At 43.3% G+C, this 21,809-nt stretch overlaps 1 protein-coding gene across 1 annotated transcript in view; it reads left to right on the forward strand.

Annotated features, from left to right (window-relative positions):
* Positions 1–21,809, forward strand: part of LIPI (lipase I) — a 170,390-nt gene that overhangs the window by 79,207 nt on the left and 69,374 nt on the right. The window contains exon 5 of the mRNA XM_069204123.1: positions 4,889–4,978. Within this exon, the coding sequence (XP_069060224.1) occupies positions 4,889–4,978 (90 nt within the window). The remainder of the gene's footprint in view (positions 1–4,888; positions 4,979–21,809) is intronic.

Here is a 21,809-nt window from a genome sequence, read left to right on the forward strand (position 1 = left end):
CCTACTTTTAACTTCTCATCCATCATCCCTACTTCTCATCCATCATACATCATCCCTACTTCTCATCCATCAGCCCTGCTTATCATCCATCATACATCATCCCTACTTCTCATCCATCATTCCTACTTCTCATCCATCATCCCTGCTTCTCTTCCATCATCCCTGCTTCTTATCCCTACTTCTCTTCCATCATTCCTACTTCTCACCCCTCAACCCTGCTTCTCATCCATCATTCATCATCCCTACTTCTCACTTCTCATCCATCATCCCTACTTCTCATCCATCATACATCATCCCTACTTCTTATCCATCATCCCTACTTCTTATCCATCATCCCTGCTTCTCATCCATCATCCATCATCCCCACTTCTCATCCATCATCCCTATTTCTCATTCATCATCCCTACTTCTCATCCCTGCGTCTCATCCCTGCTTCTCATAAAAACCAACTTCACTAAAATGTGTATTTTTAAATTGTGAGTTCAGAGAACCCAAACTCCATATCTCCATCTGCACTTAATGACAAAGTACACCTTTTACATACGCTGCACCCTGTCCATGTGGCTACCTTGGGCCTGCCTTAAGAATGACTTAAAAGTAGTAAAAGGGAAGGTTTGGGCCTGTCAAGTGGGTACACTTCCCAGGTCGAGCTGGCAGTTAAAAATTGCACACACAGACACTGCAGTGGCAGGTCTGAGACATGTTAACATGGCTACTCCCATGGGTGGTACAATCAGCGCTGCAGTCCCACTAGTAGCATTTCAGTTAAAGGCCCTGGGCACCTCTAGTGCATTTTACTAGGGACTCACTAGTAAATCAAATATGCCAGTCATGGATACACCAGTTACCAATATCATTTAGTGAAAGAACACCTGCACTGTATCACTGGTTAGCCGTGGGAAAGTGCCCAGAGTATCAAAACCATCAAACACGAATTGCAACACAGGATCCAAAAACAGGCAGAAGCAAAAAGTACAGGGAAACCATGCCAAGAGCTGCCAAGTCTAACAGGTAGGCTATGCCCCTGCACTCTAGCATCTTGTAGTTAGGGTGAGATGATGCTGGGAGACATATCTTTGGGCTTCCTGAAAGTGATTAGATGAGGTGATTATAACCTGTATGGGAAGGAGGCAAAACTATTTTGTTTATTTTGCATATTGGATTTTTCGGCATGTACATGTCATCAAATAGAATTTATACAATGGGTACTCACACACATTGTTGCAGGGGCTGAAATTATGGTCTGTGGTGTGACCGAGGACCACATTGATCACAGTAGGGTGAGGGCCAAGGGGGGTAGGCTGGAAAGGGGGGTAGATCATTGGCAAAGGGAAAGCAAAGCTTATGCATAGGTGCACAAAGAGTCATGGAGTTATTTTGAGGGTTTCATTCCACACTACCCTATAAATGAAATCCCTAGTCCCTAGAAGTCATAGATTTGACAACGCCGTGTTATGCTGTATCTGAGCTACTATTCCTCTTCAGCTCCCTGCGGTAAAGCTTCTCTGCTTGCTATTGATACCTTTGGTGAGTCAAATGCACAAAAGAAGTAACTTGATCATTGAACTGTAATCAAATAGAATATTAGGCCTCACAATCTCCTTATACATTCAGTCTCTTATCTGTAAACATTAGGAGTGCTTAGAAACAGTGATCAAACCTGGAATCGATTGTTTCCTCATTTGACCAAATTGTGTCATCCTACGCAATTGTTTTATTTCACTTTACCTCATCTTTCTTTATAATCTCATGTAAAAGAACCTTGAAATGTATGTGTTCAGAATGTGTGTTGTACATAACCTTGTGTTCGAGTTACTAAACAATAATGTTCTTACATTGTCATAATAACCTAGGCCACATAGACATTTCACCTGACAACTGACTTACCTCTTGGTTCACTAATGACATTGTTGTCTGGAAGTGAAAAGCATGAATCTTTCCAAATTGATGTTAGAGAACAATCTCTTTCACAATATATCTTTAAATGCAGTGATATAATCTGATGCTTTATTGTTACAAGCTTACACAAGTTAATGAAATTATTTTTTTTGAATTTTGAAAAGTCTTTGTCATATTTTTACACGTTCACATGTTTGTTGCATAATGTCTGTTGAAAAAGAATGTGTTTCTAAAGATAAGTGGCCCAGGGTACCTTATGTTCTTCTTTCCCTTTTAGTTCAGTTAATGTGCAATTGAATACTTGCCTGTTTAATAGCTTTCTGAATGTCACTGCGAAGTCTAATAACCCGCAGGCTACATGGCCCATGTAAAGGGTAGGATGGCTGCAAGTGGCCTCCGGCTGTACTTTGAGTGTCCCTAATTTATACCGTGGTAAGGGCTAGAGATCACTGGACCAATTCCGATATTAGCTTAATCATGGGTGCCCCTGGGGATGATGGTGCTTCTAAGCTCTATGGGCGATGGAAGGAAAGAAGAGAAATAAGAAACAAGTCGAAGAACACTTCTGAAGAATTTTTACTCAAGGGGCACACCTACGTACCAAAGCTGAGTAACACAAAAATAGCTATCTTTCTGTTTGCAGATGATGCAGGAATAGTATCCTGCACACAGAAGAGCTGCACAGGAGGCTAGGCAGTTTTGAAAGGTACTGCTTCCTCATAGACCTCCTTATGAATATTCAAAAGATAATGCCAATGGGATCATCTCCACCTTTGATACAGTCACCAAGAATCACTGGTCAAGTATGCAAATGTTGACAAGACTGTTGATACCCTACAGTGGTCTGTCAACGCCATTTTGAGGCTTAAGCACAAGATCGACTGCCACTCATTGAGTGTTCTTCGGATATACAAGCAAAAAGCACAGGCAGGACTAATTTAAGGTGCAGAAATATGGGGTTTTATGACAGCTAGGAACTCCAAAAGATGGAAAATTATTTTTTGAGATCGCTACTACGCCTGAGCCTTGGCACACTGCTCCTTCCTTTATATCTGGAGTTAGACATGGTCCCTGTTTCTGATCTCGTAGCTCTAGCCCCGATCCTGTACCTGCTACCTTTAAATTGTAATCGCCTCAGAGAGTGATACCTGAGAGGAGGTGCAAACTGTCTGTCACAGGAAGAATCCATCCTAATCCCTGGGCAAAACTATGTAAGAATGTGCCTAATGGATTCTCGGCTTTGAGCCTATCTGGTTGGAACCAGCTCACGTCACTAATGCCACTGCTGCTATGGTCAAATAAGCATTTTCAAAGGCAAAACTTGAGGCACTCATTGGCTTAGCATTCACGTCCATTTTAACACCAATTATTTGCACACAAAGCACACCATGGGCATGGAACAATAGGTGAACGACAACACCGACGCACATCGCACTTTATACCGAACATTCCGCATAGGCGGGCATTCTGCCTATTAAAGTATTTATTGCAAATTCTCCGACAGTTGTGTCAACTCGGACCTTTGTGGCTGCGAAGTCAGCGGCCAGGAGACAATAATGCACTTTATGTTATTTTGTACTAAAACTAAACATTGTAAACATTAGATATATTAGGCTTTTGGGTCTGCTGTTATTAGAACAGGTGATATCGGCAATTTAAAAAACATTTTAGACTGGTAAACGTTTGATGGAGACTCATGATCATGTCATTTTAGATTGTGACTCGTATAGTGAACAATCTGACGTTAGGATAGGATCACAGCGTTCAATTGCTGACCAGAGTTTGTTCAATTAAGTGGATATGTGATTCTTAATAAGTTGTGTGTTTTGTGGTATGTGAAGTCAAATGTCAGTACCAAAATGCTTACGCAGTTCCCGAGCAGACTGGGATACCCATTGCACATCATATGTATATGGGTGGTAAGTAGTTAATGGTAGCGAGTGCCATTGGATGCCTTTATATTCAGTCTGTGGGGGATGTAAATGTATAGTTATATCCTAATGTGTGCGGTTGTAAAGTAGTGTATGCTTGGTTGGCACTTGTATGATGTTCTAACCAGTGTTTTGTTCCATTGTGTTATTTATTATCATATGGACTATTGTAAGTTTATTGATACTCAGCTATATAATATCTGAGCTATATTGATCTTGGTGACTGTGTTGTTTTTAATATGTGTGTGGTGTTGCTTGGAGGGTAGCACTATTGTGGGCACGCAGATAAACATATATATGGTACAGTAGCTGCACTACGCTAGATAAGTAGAAGGTGTTGTATATATTTGTTCTGCTCTGAGGAACTGCTGGATGTAGGGTTTTCCTTGGGGGGGGCACAGGGCAGAATAGGCAGGTATGTACATAGCAACGTCAGCAAGGACTAGTTGAGTGAGCGTAGACATGAGTGATTCATCAATTCATGTATTCCCTCCCCCATTTATCCATATCCATCCACGTGCTCACTTCTCAATTTTTCCTGAAATGTTTTGTCACGTTCTTCTACTCACCCTTCCACAAAATCACACATCAAGTCACCAATCATTGAGTAAGGACTTCCACTACCAAGAGGCCAGACCTATTGGCTTGGTCTATGATAGTTTTAGTGTAAGAGCATGAAGTATACAGACAGGTTTTTAATGGATGGTGACAATACAGCAGCCAACATAAGCTATTTCAGAGTATGAGAGAAGCAAGATGACTGTGCACTTTGTAAATAGGAGCCTCTTTCAATCTCTATAGAGCCTGAGAAAGAGAGTAGAACTGAGGCATGCTGTGAACTTCCTGTCTGATCTCAAATATCTTTAATCAGTAGACACCATACCATGTATACATCCGTTCCAAAATAAGTGAGAGCCTTTCTCGAGGTCAGACAGAAATATGCATCGTGGTGCTTAAGCATGAGTGAATTCAACAAGATGAATCTGTTTTAACAAATACAAATTGCAAGAAAAATGTAAATCCATATACTGCAATTGATAACATACTCTACCTTTCAGCTCTAGGATATCGCGAAAATCTGGGACACATAGATTTTTATCCGAATGGAGGAACTGATCAGCCTGGATGTCCTCAGACAATTTTCTCTGGTAAGATGTGGAACAGCTATATTTTATTGATACTTTAGGCAATAATTAGTAATTTCAGGTGCCACATACACTGATTAATGTGTTGTTAGGATACTAGTGCTTAAATGACCATCGTGAACAGCTGTTTCTTGAGAGGACCACTGTACTCTGTCAAGATGCTGCTTTCATCTTTGTTTTTGTTAAAATGTGTTACGTTGAAAAGTCACTTCCGTAAAGAGAAGGCTAAAGGACATTTACTACTTAGCTCAACAGTGGACGACAAATTTCTTCTGCACACCCAACCATACGGCAGCATACTACAAATGTCTTTGGCTGAATCCAACTTTTACTTTCACATTAAACAACAAGTACCATTACTGCACTAGAGGTTTAACAGATCTATATTAAGCATACACAACGAAGCTCAACAACATAACTATACAAAACCAATGAATGGAAATACCAAAACTGTAAAAAGGTGCCCAGACTACAAAACCTATAAGATGTCATATTGAGGGAAAAAGGCACTAAACAAATGCTGATAACAAAGCACAATACAACACAACGTAACATAACATAAAATAACATAACGTGACGTAACATAACATGTCTAGTCTTTTAAATGATGAATGTACATACTGACGGTATTTCTCCAATATGCAGGTTCCTATAAATTTGGTGCTCACAATCCCAATGAGTAGGCTCGTTCCACAAACAAATCAGGCATTATTTTAGTCAGTTAGAAAGTAAAAAATGTATCTAGTGCTTTTTTGGAACGCTTACTAATTATTAATTGCATAATTAAAAGAATGTTGCTCTATTTATGCATTCAAAATATGTATTTAGAAAGGAATCACATTTGGTTGATGCATTCCTTTCAATAAGCAATGCACATTAGTCAAAAGAATTATATCATAGAAAGGATTGTGCATACAAGGCCGGATTGAAGAAACAAAAGTATCCATGCAAAAGTGCTCAATCCAGCCCCACCAGCCCTGTTCTCTTTGTCATCTCAGATAATCTCGCCGTTTCCATCCCTCCGTCCTCTCTCTCTCTCTCTCTCTTGTTTCTCTCATCGTTTTTTTCTCTACCTTCCCCCTCGCTCCCGCTCTTTCTCTCTCTCAATTTTGAAGACTCCCACTCCTTGCTGCAATTAACCTCGGGGGGCTGGGAAAAGTGACAGAGCTGACCTGGGCTCTCAAAACGGGTTACAGGGGCCCCAGCCCACCAGGGAAATGCTGGGTGGGATAAAAGATCTGTCCGCCCCTGTATATTTACACAGGAAACAACAAGGAACATACATCCAAGCAGTTCGTATTGAAATATTCTATTAGCTATGCACTGTGGATTCGACTCACAAAGGTTTTTGTGCACTACATACTACTTCGATGTGAGACCAAATTAAGTTAAAGAATCAGGGTTGGTGGAATTTCATCCTTACAGAAGACACGTCTGATTGCAAAACAACTGTCAGTATGATTGAATTGCAACCGGTAAGTTTGGGCGTCCGAAGCTGGATTGGGGAAATTGCAGGGAGAGTGGAAACTGGAAAATGTAATTCATAATCAATTTGCATTTGGTTTCTCGTTGTCGAAATGCTCCCACACGTGACAAGGAAGAGTAAGTCTTTCTGCTGGGTGGACGAGAGAGGGAACCAAGGCTTTCCCCATCGGAAATTTGCACCAGGTGGATGTCTGACTTTAACAGCCCGGGCGTCATCAAACTGTCCCTGTGTGCTGCTTTCAATTGTTTGCGAATGTAACAATGCTAATTAAGTTCATAAAAGCACATTTTTGTCACACAGATATTAATCAAAGACGTTTGCCTATGCAATGCCAATGTAAACACTTAACATTTGGAATGAAGTACTAGCGTATAAAGAACCTTGTCCTTCGCTCTCCCAGTTTGCTTTTTATGGCTCCGAAATCCAGTGGGGTGCAAGAGTAACACATTACATAAGATCTCAATATCATGCTTTGTAATATTTAATACGATAAAAAAAAAGGATTTATGATGTTTTGCATTACTCTCAGAAACATACCAAGAAAAACCCACGCAGTGAGTAAACAATTTGCAGATAAATTATCATATCTATTAACCGGAATAGCTCCCATGAAGCAGTAAGTACGTGACAACAGCATAGATGGGGAACAGAAATCGAAGAAAGGACCGTTGCTTTCTCATCACGGGACACAATGGTGGGAACAACCCACACAAGAGGAAGTGGCGTGTATATTGCTGTTTAGTCATCCAAGTAAAGCAAAACAACTCAGTCCATTTAAGAAGGTTCCAATGACAACAGATAGTTCCATAATGCTTGCCAAAAGTATTTGGGCCGGACTTCAGGAGGTTGCAGCGTGGCATAGACTTCACTAGTAATGTCACAGCATGTTAGGTTTTTAGGTTTTTCAACTATGAGATTACAGTTGGTCAACGTTTACATCCCCAATGTATTGCAATCTCACATTTCACCAACAAAAATGCTATTGCAGTAAATCTACGGATCCCCTTTGGGACTTCATGTACTTACTCCAACAGAGCCAGACAGAGCACCATGTCTTGGTCTCTAAAATTAAGTCGTCAAGCAATAATGGGATTTGGCGGGTGCCTGAAGGCATGCATGGGCTAGCAAACCAGTGGTCGCTCTCTATTAAAAATGTAGTTGTGAAATGTTGGCGATCAAAGAGGCCAGCAAAAAGCCATTCCACCAACTGGTCTGTGCAGCACATGTCTGTGGATTCAGCTATGCCAATAATGCGAATATTATTTGTAGGAGGCTGGCTCTCTGTATAGGTGCAAAACGAGGCACACTGTGCAGAGAGTCTGGGCAACCACATGTTGGTTTATGGAGGTAAAAACTAGACCACCTAATGATCTAATTTTTATGGTAGTTTGGTCGAGCAGTTAGGCCAATCTAGGAGAAGTGAAAAGCACTTGTCATACTCACAGTATCAATAAATATGGACACACACTCAAGGGAATAGCTCAAGACAAATCTACAAAAATACCTCAGATTTTTATGAAGTTTTTAAGACCAAGATCATCAAAATTGAGTAAGTACTTTTTAAGTTTTTCGGAGTTTAGAAAATGCCTTGTTTCTGCGCATAATTACGCACCATAGGAATCAAAGGGAGAAAACTTTCAAAATGCATTTAAAATCAGGGAATGTGTACAAATGTCTCTTTTTGCTCTTAGGTTGGGGTCATCAAGAAGTCCTGTGGGCCAGCTGGCGGAGTTTGGACGGTTCCTGGTTTTGGGGGGGAAGAGCTGCTAAAAAGTCATTGGAACTGGTGCAGGACCACTGCGGGGGACAACTTGAAAAAGCAATTCACAGGTGGACTTCAAGGTGAGTCCCGTGGGTCTTCTTTGAGTGTAGAGGTCCCAAGGTGTGGGGACCATTAGACCACAGCTGGTTCTCCAGTGCAGGGCCCAGGGAGGCCAGGTGCAGAGTAGATAGGTGAGCCAAGAGCTGTGCGCAAAGGTGCCCTTGGAAGCAGGATGCAGGTTGCTGTGAGGGTGGATTGTAGGTCAGCAGGGCCACTCAAAGTTTGGTTCTTACTTGTCCTAAGGTTCCTTGAGTGGGGCTTGGACCAGGTTGCAGTGCCACCAAACTTGGCACACTTGGAGGAATTTTTCCTCAGGTCCATCAGGTGGAATTTGTTTGGGCTGCTGTGTCTGGTTCCTTGGTCAGCGGCCGGTCAGTGAACTGGATTTCACTGGTCTTTTGCTTCTTTGTTGCAGCGGGTGATGGCTTCACTCTGGAGGGAGAGCTCTGGTGATTTGTAGAAGGATGGAGGTCCTTTATGGTTTTGTAGAGTCCCTCCGGTGTTCGTGCCGCCCCTCAGCAGCAATTGTTTTCCAGTTCTGGGTGCAGCAGGCAGGGTTTGGCTCCATTTTCACTGTGTAGCAGGAATGTAGTTCTCGAGCCTTGGGTCTTCTTTGTTAAAGCCTTCTAATGTCCTTGGAATCTGATCTGCAGGTCTAGAGGTACCCACAAAATACTGCATTTAGTGGGCGTTTGGGGGAGTACCTAGTAGCAACCAATGGGTCATCTACCTTATGGTGGCTACACTCACTATGTGGCCACTTCCCGTGGGCAGAGGTCACTTCCCTATCCCTGATTGGGTATCTCCCTACCATGCAAGATGAAATGGAGCGGTCACCTCACATACAGCACCTTAGGGGTGGTGCAAGCTGGCCACTCCCCCTGTCTTTTGTGCATTTTCCCACCGTTGCCCCTGCCAAAAGTATGGGTTTGCAATAGGGGCGTGTTAGACTATTCATCCTTGGCGTGGTCTCCCTTAACTTTTTACCTCTGTTTCCCAGGTTGTTGATGTGTGCTGGACTCTGTTTTTGCTGTTTTTGTTACTCTGGGCACTTTACCACTGCTAACCAGTGCTAAAGTGCAAGTGCTCCCATAAACAATGTGTATGTAATTGATTCATCCATGATTGGCATATTTGATTTACTAGTAAGTCCCCAGTACAGTGCACTAGTGGTGCCCATGCCCTATAAATCAAATGTTACTAGTGGGCCTGCAGCACTGGTTGTGCTACCCACATTAGTAGCTCTGTAAACATGGCTCAGACCTGCCACTGCAGTGTCTGAGTGTGCAGTTTTAAACTGTAAATTCGACTTGGCAAGTGTACCCACTTCAAAGGCCTAAACCTTCCATTTTCTTACATGTAAGTCACCCCTAAAGTAGGCCCTAGGTAGCCCCAAGGGCAGGGTGCAGTGTATGGTTCGGTAGGACATATAGGGGGTCATTCCGACCCTGGCGGTAAAAACCGCCAGGGCCGCGAATGACAGAAGCACCGCCAACAGGCTGGCGGTGCTTCCCAGCCCATTCTGACCGCGGCGGTAAAGCCGCGGTCAGAAAACCGGGGCCGGCGGTTTCCCGCCGGTTTACCCCTGGCTGGGCGAATCCGCCAGGGCAGCGCTGCAAGCAGCGCTGCCCTGGGGATTCTGACCCCCTTCCCGCCAGCTTGTTTCTGGCGGTTTTCACCGCCAGGAAGAGGCTGGCGGGAACGGGTGTCCTGGGGCCCCTGGGGGCCCCTGCACTGCCCATGCCAATGGCATGGGCAGTGCAGGGACCCCCTAACAGGGCCCCGGACGGCTTTTCACTGTCTGCCTAGCAGACAGTGAAAAGCACGACGGGTGCAGCTGCACCCGTCGCCCGGCCGCAACACCGCCGGCTCCATTCGGAGCCGGCTTCTGTGTTGCAGCCCTCCTTCCCGCTGGGCCAGCGGGCGCTAACATGGTTAGCGCCCGCCGGCCCAGCGGGAAGGTCGGAATGCCGGCAGTGGTCTTTTGACCGCGTGGCGGCTGATTGACGACCGCCGCCCGCCAGGGTCAGAATGACCACCATAGTAATGTGTTTTATATGTCCTGACAGTGAAATACTGCCAAATTTGTTTTTCACTGTTGCAAGTCCTGTTCCTTTCATCGGTTAACATGGGGACTACCTTTAAATATGATTAAAGGGTAGATTCCCTTTGGGAGCGGATAGACATGTGGAGATTGGTGTCTCTGAGCTCACAATTTAAAAATACATCTTTTAGTAAAGTTGATTTTAAGATTGTGTGTTTGAAAATGCCACTTTTAGACAGTGAGCATTTCCTTGCTTAAACCATTTCTGTGACACTACCTATTTGTGGATTCCCTGTCTGGGTCAGTTTGACAGTTGGGCTGGTTGCACCTCTCACTAGACAGTGACACAAAGGGAGCTGGGGTGTAGTCTGCATTTCCTGATGAGCCATGTGGGCTAGGAGGGAGGGGAGGAGTGCCTGGGGCCTGGCCTGGGAAAAGCAGGATTTCACAAACAAGAAAGACTTTTCTTTGAAGTAAGCCTACTTCGAAGAGCAAAATGGGTAAAAGAAGGGCACCCAAAACCACAGACGTCAGAACACTTCTGGAAACCAAGAGGAACCTCTGCCTGGAGAAGAGCTCAAGAGCTGAGGAAGAAGAGCTGCCCTGCCTATGACTGTGCTTTGAGAAGCTATCCTGCAGTATCTGCTTCTGCCTGTGCTAGAAGACAAAGACTGGACTTTGTGCACCTTCCTTCTTGTGAAGAACTCTCCAAGGGCTTGAATTAGATCTTGCCTCCTGTTGTTTGAAGTCTCAGGGACAGCAAGGACTTCTCTCTGTCAGCACTTGGAGCCTCTGCTGAGACTCCTACTCCTCCCACTGGTGCCCATCCAGTTCATGGGACCCTGAAAGGAGAAGCTTACAGACCAAGATTGGGAAATCCATGCACAGACCGCCGTGCAGGGAAAAGATCGACGCAACTCCGAGACGCAGCTGAAAAATCGACGTGCCACTGGCTTCGAGGCTGAAAATCAACGCACGCGGCTGGCAAAACGACGTGCAGAATCGCTGACGGAGGCTGGTGAGATCGCAACCCGTGCTGCCTGGTTTTTGGGCCATCGTGCAGCAGCATTTCCAATGCAAACATTGCTGGGTGTGTAAAAACGATGCAAGGCCTGCTCGGACCCGAGAATGCGGTTTGAATCAATGCATCGCTCTCCTGTGGAGAGATGAAACAACACACGCCGAAGGAGAAACGACTCACAGTCTTGCTCGTAAGTGATATCGACGCATCACAAGCCCTTTTTGACGCACCCTCACCCATGCAGGGATATTTTTGACACACCCAGGTACACTTCCACGTGAACAGCGTTACCGTTGTGTTAAAAATTACATTAAAACTCTTTTTGGTTTTTAATTGATAACTTGACTTGTGTATTGTTGATTTTTGTTGTTATTGTCTTGTTTTGTTTAGATAAATATTTTCTATCATTTTGTAGTGTTTTCATTAAGTTATTGTGTGTGTTTGTACAAATACTTTACACCTAGCACTCTGAAGTTAAGCCTACTGCTCGTGCCAAGCTACCAAGGGGGTGAGCAGGGGTTAGCTGAGGGTGATTCTCTTTTACCCTGACTAGGGTGAGGGTCCTTGCTTGGACAGGGGTGAACCTGACGGCCAACCGAAGACCCCATTTCTAACAGGGCGCCATATGCTGCTAGTAGCAGGGCTGGGGGTCGAGTTTCAGGGTGGTAAGCCCTTTGAAGCTTAGGCAGAAATGTGCACAATCCTGGGGGAGGAGGTGTAACACCTGTGCCCAGGAAGGGTTTTGTTCTCTGGACACAGGGAGCACAGGCTCTCACCCCAGCATTCCAGAATCTTACCTGGTGGTGGCAGACTGGTTGTGACTGGCCAGCAACCATGCTAGGTTAGTTAGCCTTTGCAGGAGGCACCCCTAAGGTGGCCCCTGAATATATTTTGAAATAAAAAACAATACTGGTACCAGTTTGGATCTATCATTCTGAGTGTTTTGATCTCAAACAACCCAGGGTGCAGAGTGGCTATCATGTAGCTGTGAAATGCATACTGACCAGTGTCCTGCGCATGCATGTAAAATGGCTGCTCTGTTCATACTATGTCCCAGGTTAGGGAAGGACACAGTTGGGGCATATTGATCTTGCATCTATGCCCACACAGGCAGTATAGTGCACCCCGCCTTAGGGCTGAAACGCCTGCCAGAGGGGTGACTTACGTACCTTGCATGCAGTGTGTAGTTGACAGGTCACACAGGTTGTGTGCCATGTCAGTTTTATATTTTAGGATTGCACCAGGACACTCAGCCTGCAATGGCAGTGCTGGGTGCACTTTGATGCACAGTCCCTGAGGATAGCAAAATCGGCGCTGCTGCCCTAAGGGGCCTACCCTTAGTGCCTTATGCCCTGGGTACCTTAGCACCATTTACTAGGGTCTTATAGTGGCACCTAAAGGTGTTTCCAATTGTGCCAATGCATCACAATAGTTTTAGGGAAAGAGATCTGGCCCAGGGATCCTGGTTATCAGGGGCCCTGGGCACTAACAACTCTAAAACCACATCCAATACCAGGCAAAAAGTGAGGGCTAACCATGTCAAAAGAGGTCCTTTCTCACAATATTGAGGCAGGACCTCTCTTCCAAATCTTTGTTCTTAACTGCCACAGTTTTAAGGAGTTGCTCCACTTTTTCAACCTCTTATTAGTGTTCGTAGCACCATCTTCAGGCCAGTTATACGTTCCTTTGAATTGTCCAGTCTGGTATTCTTAGAGTCTAGCTGTTCCCCCATATGGTCAAGTGAGCTGGTGAGTGAGTCAAATTGTGCATTTTTCGAGCGGAAGCCTGTGCAGAGTTCTGTCATAATGGCAGCAGTCCTGGCCAGGTGCTCCGAGTCCATGGGGCCCAGCAGCACCTCCTTCCATTTCTGACGGGTGCCTGTACGCCCAGCTTCCTTAGGATGCTCAAAGGGAAGCTTTTACTCTTTTGGGTCTCACCAAACCATTGTCAATTGGTCATATGTGTAGGTAATGATGAAGCATGTTTTTTGGCATAAGAAATGTCAAAGCAGAGTGTGGGTGATCATGGCACAAGTGTGTGGTTCCCTTCTTGCTCTATTCATAGCGCCAATTAGTAAACAGCATGCACCGGGTCAAGCACAGCTGAGAATCTGGTCCCAGGATGGACCGGCAAATGTGCAGCCGCTTCAGTTACTGTCTGGGCAGGAGAGTGGGCAGCAGGTGCTGCCTCACCAACTGCATGCCGTTCATGAGACAATGAGCAGTATGCAGGTATCAGGTAAGTGCTTTGGCTTTGCTGTGACAACCATCCACCGCCTCCAGAGCATGGTGATGAGAATAAGGGGAGGAGGCTGGATCTTTGGTAGTGATGGAGGCGTTAGAAATAGTCATCATGCGGGCTCCGCTTCACAGGCTTGCAGTGTTCCTAAATGTTTGATCAGGCCCTCTCACCAAGGCTGTGTGGTTGGCTAAAAATTAACCCCACTGATGTCTTCAGTAATTGCCATGATGTGTCGTGAAATCTGCCCACTGTGGAGAGCAGTGTTGAATCCTCAGCGAGGCTCAACAGTCCCAAACCTCAGGCTCACCTGTGGCCCTTGTTGCCACATGCCCTCTGAAGTATACGCTGAGTCGCCTCCCCTTTTCCAATGCATTGCATGCAGTCAGGCACCTATAAAGAGCAACATCACATGCCACTTGCAGTAGAGTGCAGGTTTTTGTTGCTCCGATGGCTGCAGATGTTAGTTTCGGCTTAATACCTGCATATCGGGGACCCATTGAGCCAAGACACCACTGCAGAGCGTTCATTTTGGTTGCTGGCATAGCAACGCCCCCTTTTCATATGATATTTTTACTGAACATTTTACTCTCCTAACTTGATTGAGAACCATGCACTTGCCTTTCTGTCCCTAATTTTTTATTAAAGCCACTCTTACTTCTTTACCTTTTTCCTGTTCACAGTCCTCTGTCGTTTGAAGGGATCTTCTCCTGGAAGACAAGGCAACAAAACTTGTCATCAACTAAACACCACACGCATTGGCAATTCCAGTATGTTTGGCTTTAAAGGAATGTTGTATGGTAATGTGAAGCATTACAAGTAAATAGCATGGGAATGGATATGTATTTGTGTGGAAGTAAAGAGCTGTTGGATAATATTAGTGTATGTTAAAAGGTCAGGTGACATTACACTATCAAGCCAGATGGACTGTCCTTCTACCATCTGTGCTTCTGTCAGACAAAAATACTATAAAATATCTAGGGCTAGATGTACAAAGGTGTTTGCAATTACTAAATAGCATTTTTTGCATATCGCTATTTGGTCATCACAAGCAGCAATGTACAAATGTGTGTTTTAACGCTTTTTGGGATTCCCAGTGAGCCACAAATAGACCTACCTCATCAATATTAATGAGGTAGGTTTCGGATTGCAACCCATTGGGAATTGCAAAAATCACAAGAATAGTGGCTTGCTGGGGTCAGTAGACCACCATGTCTGTGACTGCTTTTCAACAAAGCAATCTTTTCTTTTTTAAATGCTCCCCATTTTCCTTAAAGGAAAACTGGATGTGTTTCAAAAACAAAAATGACAAGTTTTCTTTTCATTTTTTAAAAGTAGGGAGTGGTCCATGGGACTACTGCCTGCTCTTAAAAAATATTTTTCCAACCATTAATAAAGGGGAAGGTGTTCCTTTGGAACCCCTTCTCATTTACAAATGGCTTACCATCTACTTGAAGTTGATGGTAAAATGTGAATGTTATGCAACCACATTTTAGTTGCAAAGCATGCATACATACCACTGAGATTTTGCATGAGGAAGGGATGCCCTAAACACGCCCCTCCTAATACAGAATCTCAAACCCAAATTGCTATTCCGTAACAGGTTACAAATTGAGCTTGGTACATATACGAAAATGTATTTGTGTGTTCGCTAGCTGCCCTGCTGTTCTGTGAATCAGGGCATTTGCAAACGTAAAGCTGCTTTGTAGATCTGGCCCCTAGTTATCTGAAACACGTTATTAGCACTACAATGTGTGCCTGTTGAAGCTCAAGCTTAGGCAGCTGGATGAAAAACACATTTTTGGGGAAGTACATAATTTCTGTCCAAAAAAAACATGTGCTCTGAACATGTGGCAGGAGCCAAAGCCCCTCTCTAGTGATGCTGACATTTTTTGGCGACAGCTACGCTGTCAAGACAGACAGCAAAAATTCAAGAAAGCCTCTATCTTTTCTTTACCTTGATTTTTTTTTCAAGTGGCTTAGGCTCCTTTTTTCCTGGCTAAAATTGCAATCAGACAATGTGGTGTCGCTCTCTTGCAGGGACAGGCCATTGTGATCCTGTTCCAACAGCAGAAAAACAAACAAGTCATGAATATTGAATGTTTGATTCAAGCTGGGGATGGTCTCCTTGGGAGGCATGCAGAGACGACGTAGCATTGGTTACTATAATAATGAGGACACAGTAGGTCAGATAAGTCCTTTATTCATGAAGTGTGCTCCTCACAGAATACACATTAAATGCCAGCTTAGTTAAAACAATCTCAACATTCTAATACAACAACAGAGCGAGAGGAGTCACACACTCATACATGAATCGGAAAAGGGGCAATGAGTGGTTAAGGGATAAAAGAAACAAGCTTATTCTGTTGCTCCAAATGGCTTTACTGCACAGTCCTCGGATGCCTATATCTTACAACATGTCCCATTGCTGTTGCCCACCCTCCATTGTGCATGCTCCTACAGCAATTGCAAATTTGGCTGATGACCTGCTCTTCCCCCTACATTAGCCAATCTTTTGCACATAGCTACATATGTAAGGCGGGCACTTGCTACAACTCCTGTCTCAGTATAGTTCCTAGCTTCAGGAGGTGGTGCGTGTGAGTGCCTTTTGGACTCAGTGCAGCCCAGTGCATACTAGGTGAAGATATGAAGCAGTGTGCTGTGTATTTACTGGCCTTTTCAGGTGGGGGTGTTTTAACAAAGCCAGAATTGCTCAATGGATGGAATGTTTGAATTAATATCAACCACTCATAATAGCTCTGGTAAATCATTATTTTCTCACTGTGCCACTAAGGATGCGGGGTCAGTCATAGGCAAATCTGTCTTGGACTGCCCAGGATGGTTCCACTTCTGCTCTGCACAGGAACACAATCGATCTACTCCTGTTTTTTCCCAATGTACCTCATCAGTGAGTTAGGCTTGCATTATGTGGCACAGGGAGCAATAGTACCCACTTCAGAGCATACCCATCCTACTTATGGCTAGTTACTGAGAAGTTACATAGAAATAAATTCCCTTTTCATGGTGGACTTCCAGACTTAGAACAGTGATGTTTCAGTGACATTTATAACACTCTTTGGATTTTAAGCTTTCAAAAGGAAGCATTTTTGAGGAAACTTAAAAAAAGGTTTTTGGGCCTTCTTTAGAAACAAGGTTTCCAGGGCACAGGACTCCCACTCCTCTTCTCAAGACAAGACTATGCTTTCCAGAAAATAATATTTGTTGTATGCAGTGGAAGAGAAGCTTTAATACTTTGAAGGCATATTGCAGATTCACATTCTAATCTATGGCTCTAGGAGTCGATTCCCATGTACCTTGCTACCTTAGACTCTGGATCTACAATGTCAGTGAAGGAGAAGGGCCTTATTTAAAAGGGGAAAAAACATTTTTATCTAAAAGGGCAGTTTTATTAAGGGGTGAATTCGTCTTCTTAATCTCAAGAAAGTTGTGTCCTTTATTATTAGCTGGCCAGTTGGGAAGATTACATTGCAATAGAGTATACTTATGATCTGTCATAGAGGCACCTGGCATCCACTAAAAATACCAGTTTGCACATACTGGTATTCCTTCCCATCAATATCTCTTACACTTTCCAATAGATAACTAAGCAACTTTATTGGCTTAGGTTGTTGGATTACTTCATAGCTGAGGAGCCGTGTTGCATCCTTCTTTTGATGGCTAGCAAATCTATGTTTCTTAGTTGTATAAAGTGCACTTCATTTTCTAGTGTGTTTGGTGGACACAGAAGACCTATACATGGATTACAAACAGGTAGGCATCCCATCTGGTGAAATCTCCAGAATACATAAGGAATTCATGAGAGCCTTGTTACAGATGAATCTGCATTCAGTGTTCCTATCTCCAAATTGTGTCAGCAAGGTTCTGAGGCATCTTGTAGTACTGATCAGAAAGTCACAGACATTGAATTAGAAATGCTTACAGTGTTTCGCCATCCTCAACCTATGTAGGCCTGTGAGGAAGACTGCAGCTAACGTTTGTGTTGTGCCATCTACTGTCCCTCAATTTAAATTGCATCCTGGATTGTGAGTTCCTGATCTCAGTTATACTGGAGGCCCTTTTTTTGCGGCTTCATTTTTTTAATTAATTTTGTTGGATGTCCTGCACCTTCCTATTACTTGAATTGGCCCACTTATTCCATTTTAAAGCACTTCCAGCAATTCAGTTTGAACTGTCATAGTTTCCCCCTCCTTAGCAGGTTCGAAGGTCCTGGTCTACACAGACAAACAATGGACCAAGAGTTAGAACGTCCTACATGTGGTAATTCACTTAATCTTCAGCTGGTTGAATCAAACAATTGTCTATCTTCTAGTGGGCATGTTGGTCATCTGGTCCTTAAAGGATAAATGCCTTATTCACAGGTTGTCACTGTGGCTATTCACCTCAGAAGAAAATGTACTGATTTTGCTTGGTATGTCCATCCTCTTTGGCTCTCAGGATGGATGTGCCCTTATTTCTTCAGCACACAAAGATCCTTCTGCTGTTTTCCTTCCAAACTCCAACACTGATATTGAAAGCACATCTTTAGTAAGGCTTCACACAATGATGTTATATTTGAGTCTCCATGGCTTCAAATAGTGCATGTTCTAGATAGGTGGTTATTTGTGTGAAGCAGTCTAGAGATGCTTTCACTCCTAACACTGGGCTACCTCCATCCACTGCAGGTTATATCTATGTCATTTGAGGCTTTTCACCAAACAGTTCCTCAGAAACACTTTAATTTGGCTTGGAGGTTTGACATAACGTTACATCAATCTGGGTGATATGTGCTATATGCATACTATTGTAGCTCAGCCTCTGCAGAGTTTTTACAACCTCTGTTCCCGTGGGCTATTCTTCTTACTCTCCTCCACACTCTGCATCTCTCCGACCACATGAGCTTCTAGGAGAAGTGTTGTTGATTACCCTATGCGTCATACTTTTTTTTCTTAATGTTAATGACATTACAAAACAGAGTCAGTGATCTAGGAGTGCTCCTTGGCCATTTACCATACTTGTGTTATGTCTAGGTCTGGCTGAGCCTCTCTCTGGGTTCTCTTGTACAGCAACAGGTGGTTTCTGCATTTTATGTGAAACAGTACATGCTCCTTCTTTCTTTTTCTCAGTTTTCTATTCTCTGAATGTATCCCATTTGTGGTCCCTGGATAATGTAACATCACTCTCAATATAACTTTTCCTTTGCTACTCATTCCAAAGATATAGATATTTTTGTTGTCACTCAAGATCCTTTTTAAGAGTTAGGTAAATCTCCATTGGCAATTCTCAGATGTCATTTTACAATTTCTAAGGTATACCAGATGGTGAGTTCTGAGTCTTTGGTAGCTGCTCTAGTACTCGTATGGCACTGTCAGTTTGTGCAAAGGGGGGAATCACTGTGCAATATCTGCAATACAGTGTCTGGATAAGTCCCCACTCACACATACACACGCAAACACATTTTTTCCCATCACTACAAGCTCCGGATATTTTTTATATTGATTTCTTTGGCCCTGATTACAAGTGACTAGGCTTTGGTTTGGGGGTACAGGAGAGATGAATTCTGGGATTCTGAGCAGAATCCCCGCACCAAACTCCTACCATACTGAATTTCTCCATACAATGGGGAATAACTGCAGGAACCCTGAAATATCAGGTCCTTCACTGATATTTTATCCACTGGCATTTCCCACCTTCTCTAAGTAAGCAAGAGAAAGTGCTAGTGGGAACGCTTTGGGGGGCCAGGGTGGTGTTTAGTTGATTTGAAGTTGGGAGTTCAAGGCAGGTGTCCGTCTGCCCGGCGGGATCATTGCCTTCTCACCCATGCTTCTGCAGAGATTGGGTTTGGGGGGTCTGGCTGTGCTGCTGCCTGCAGTCTGAAGACCCTGCAGTATCAAAATAAGGTCCGGTGTGTCATGGCTTGGAAATTTCAGGTCCACAGAGGTGGACTGGATAATTCTGGGTCCAGAGACACTTGTAATTGTGAGTGGTAGAATTCCACCTAGAGCTATGCCTTTGGGTGAAGTTCCCCCACCAGTAATGAGGGCCTAAGCGATTTATGTTCAGGGAGAATACACAAAGAGATGGTGTCTCAAATGCATGTGTCGTTTGTAATTGGCATTATGGCTGTACCGTTGTTCTGATGTGATATTTCCTCAAAGAGCAAAAACTGTGAAGAGGGATGGTGGCTGAAAAAGTACTGAACCACTTAATCACTGTACTCTTCATCCACCTTGTCTAATTGTTTGTTGTTACAGTCCTGTAATCTGTCCCAGGTTCCTGTTGTCAGGTATTTCAATTAATGGTAATCTTAAAGAGGCTGGTGGTATAGACAAAAAAGGAGGAAGTGCTTAGTACCTGTATGTTTTTTTAAAGCAGTTTTGCTTTTGAGTGTTATTTTTCTATCTGCGAAAATGTCCTTGACTAGGAATAGATTCCCCTAAAAAGGTTATTAATTGTATCCAGGAAAAATGACCTTTGAGTAATGAGGTTACTGGATCTCGTCACATGCATTCATTTGAAACTGCTGCCAATGTTTGAAGTTCTCTTTCCGTGGTAAATTAGTTAATGCGGTGCATGTCTTATCACTAACTTTAACATTGCTTGGGTTTAGTTTGTAACACACTTAAACCTTTACTCAACATCTGAAAGGGTGCAGGAGAGTCTGTGGTCAAGAATTACCTTCCATTATGTAAGTTGTCAAAGAATCCATTCAAAACTGCGCTTGTAGCATTGCGCATAGCGTTAAAGGTAAAGTGGGCGTTGATGCTGAGGCTTCAGATAAGTGAGTAGCTGTTTCAAAATGTCATCTGCGGAACACGAACTTCAGGTTTTTCTTGTGTACGTCAAAAAGAAATAAAAAGTCATGCAGCAACAAGCTCCGTGTGATGGAATTGACATTTACAGCCAGTGGAGTAGAGATTATGCTGCCAGCTGTACCCCTGGTGCTTATAAGGCAACCAAGAAATGCAATTAAATGACCTGGATAGCTGCTGAAAGCTGCCAGCCATAAACTATTTGCCTTTCTCTAACACCTCTTCATCCACCACATCCACAACACCCATAACGCTAAGACTGCACCCTGCTGGTCATCAACAGTGTTTGCTATCAGAAGCGGCTAGTGCCAAGAAATATGCTAACTGTTTTTGCAACGTGGTTGTGGAGCTGTGTTTCATCGCTACCGGAAGTCTGGAACTCATGCCCCACAATATATATATTTCCTAAAAGGGGGGAGGGTGGGCAAATTACACTTTTCTCTCCAGACAGAGGGATTTTAAGGGTGTGAGAGACATATGAACTATGCGCCCTAAGTATTTTCTTGTGAAGTTACTTTTAGACACACTGTGTTTTAAAGAATGAAGCCACGTTATTTTCCGACGGTTCAGAATGCCAAATGTTAAGTGTTAGTCCGATGTCAGGACAATTGCTCACATAAGCCAACTGTAGACTGTGCACAGTGCAGCACATACGCAAAGTCGGCAAAAGTGGGAAAAGTGGGAAAACCTAATAGCATTTCTCCTTTAACGCCTGCTTCAAAGAGGGCTATTTTCTGGAACAAAACCTTGACTACTATTGTTCGTAGATAGTGTTTTGCATCAAAAACCATGGGTGGTTGTATGGGAACACCCACGTACCACACAAAGGAATGCATCCTTGACGCTGAGTTCTGCAAAGCAGTGCTGTTTTGCCTTACTTTCGTGGAATATTACAACGCAAAATATGTTTCGCTATGGAAAGTAAATTTAAAAAGAAGTATTTTGACCACGTTTGTGTCATGTTTGTGTTGCAAACCCTGCTTAAAATGTTTGTAAATCTAGGCCAATATGTTTCAATCACGTGGATAACACTGTAGACAAGTTTTTAGGTTCAAAATGTTTTCAGAAAGAGCAGACATTTTTGTATTTTGTGTCGTTATATGCCATAGAAGTAGCTAAATTATTTGTATTTTCTAAACTATATATTAATGCAAATTAAATCTGTATTGTCAATTCTCCAGTGGGGTAAATTAATGAACTACATTTGAAGCGCCAACATGAGACTTATATGTATTATTGACACACTTCTTTCAGCTAACACAGTTTATTGTATTACAATTGTTGAGTTTGATTAGGTAATTAGCTGGAAATAATGTTTTTCTTGATACTGGTGAGGTTTATGTCTTTTGATGTTTATAAAAAAGATCTCAGTACTGAAAGTGTACAGATATCTGTATTTTTATTTATGTTCCCT

Source organism: Pleurodeles waltl, chromosome 8 (assembly GCF_031143425.1).
Source record: "Pleurodeles waltl isolate 20211129_DDA chromosome 8, aPleWal1.hap1.20221129, whole genome shotgun sequence".
In the NCBI taxonomy this organism is placed as follows: Eukaryota; Metazoa; Chordata; class Amphibia; order Caudata; family Salamandridae; genus Pleurodeles; species Pleurodeles waltl.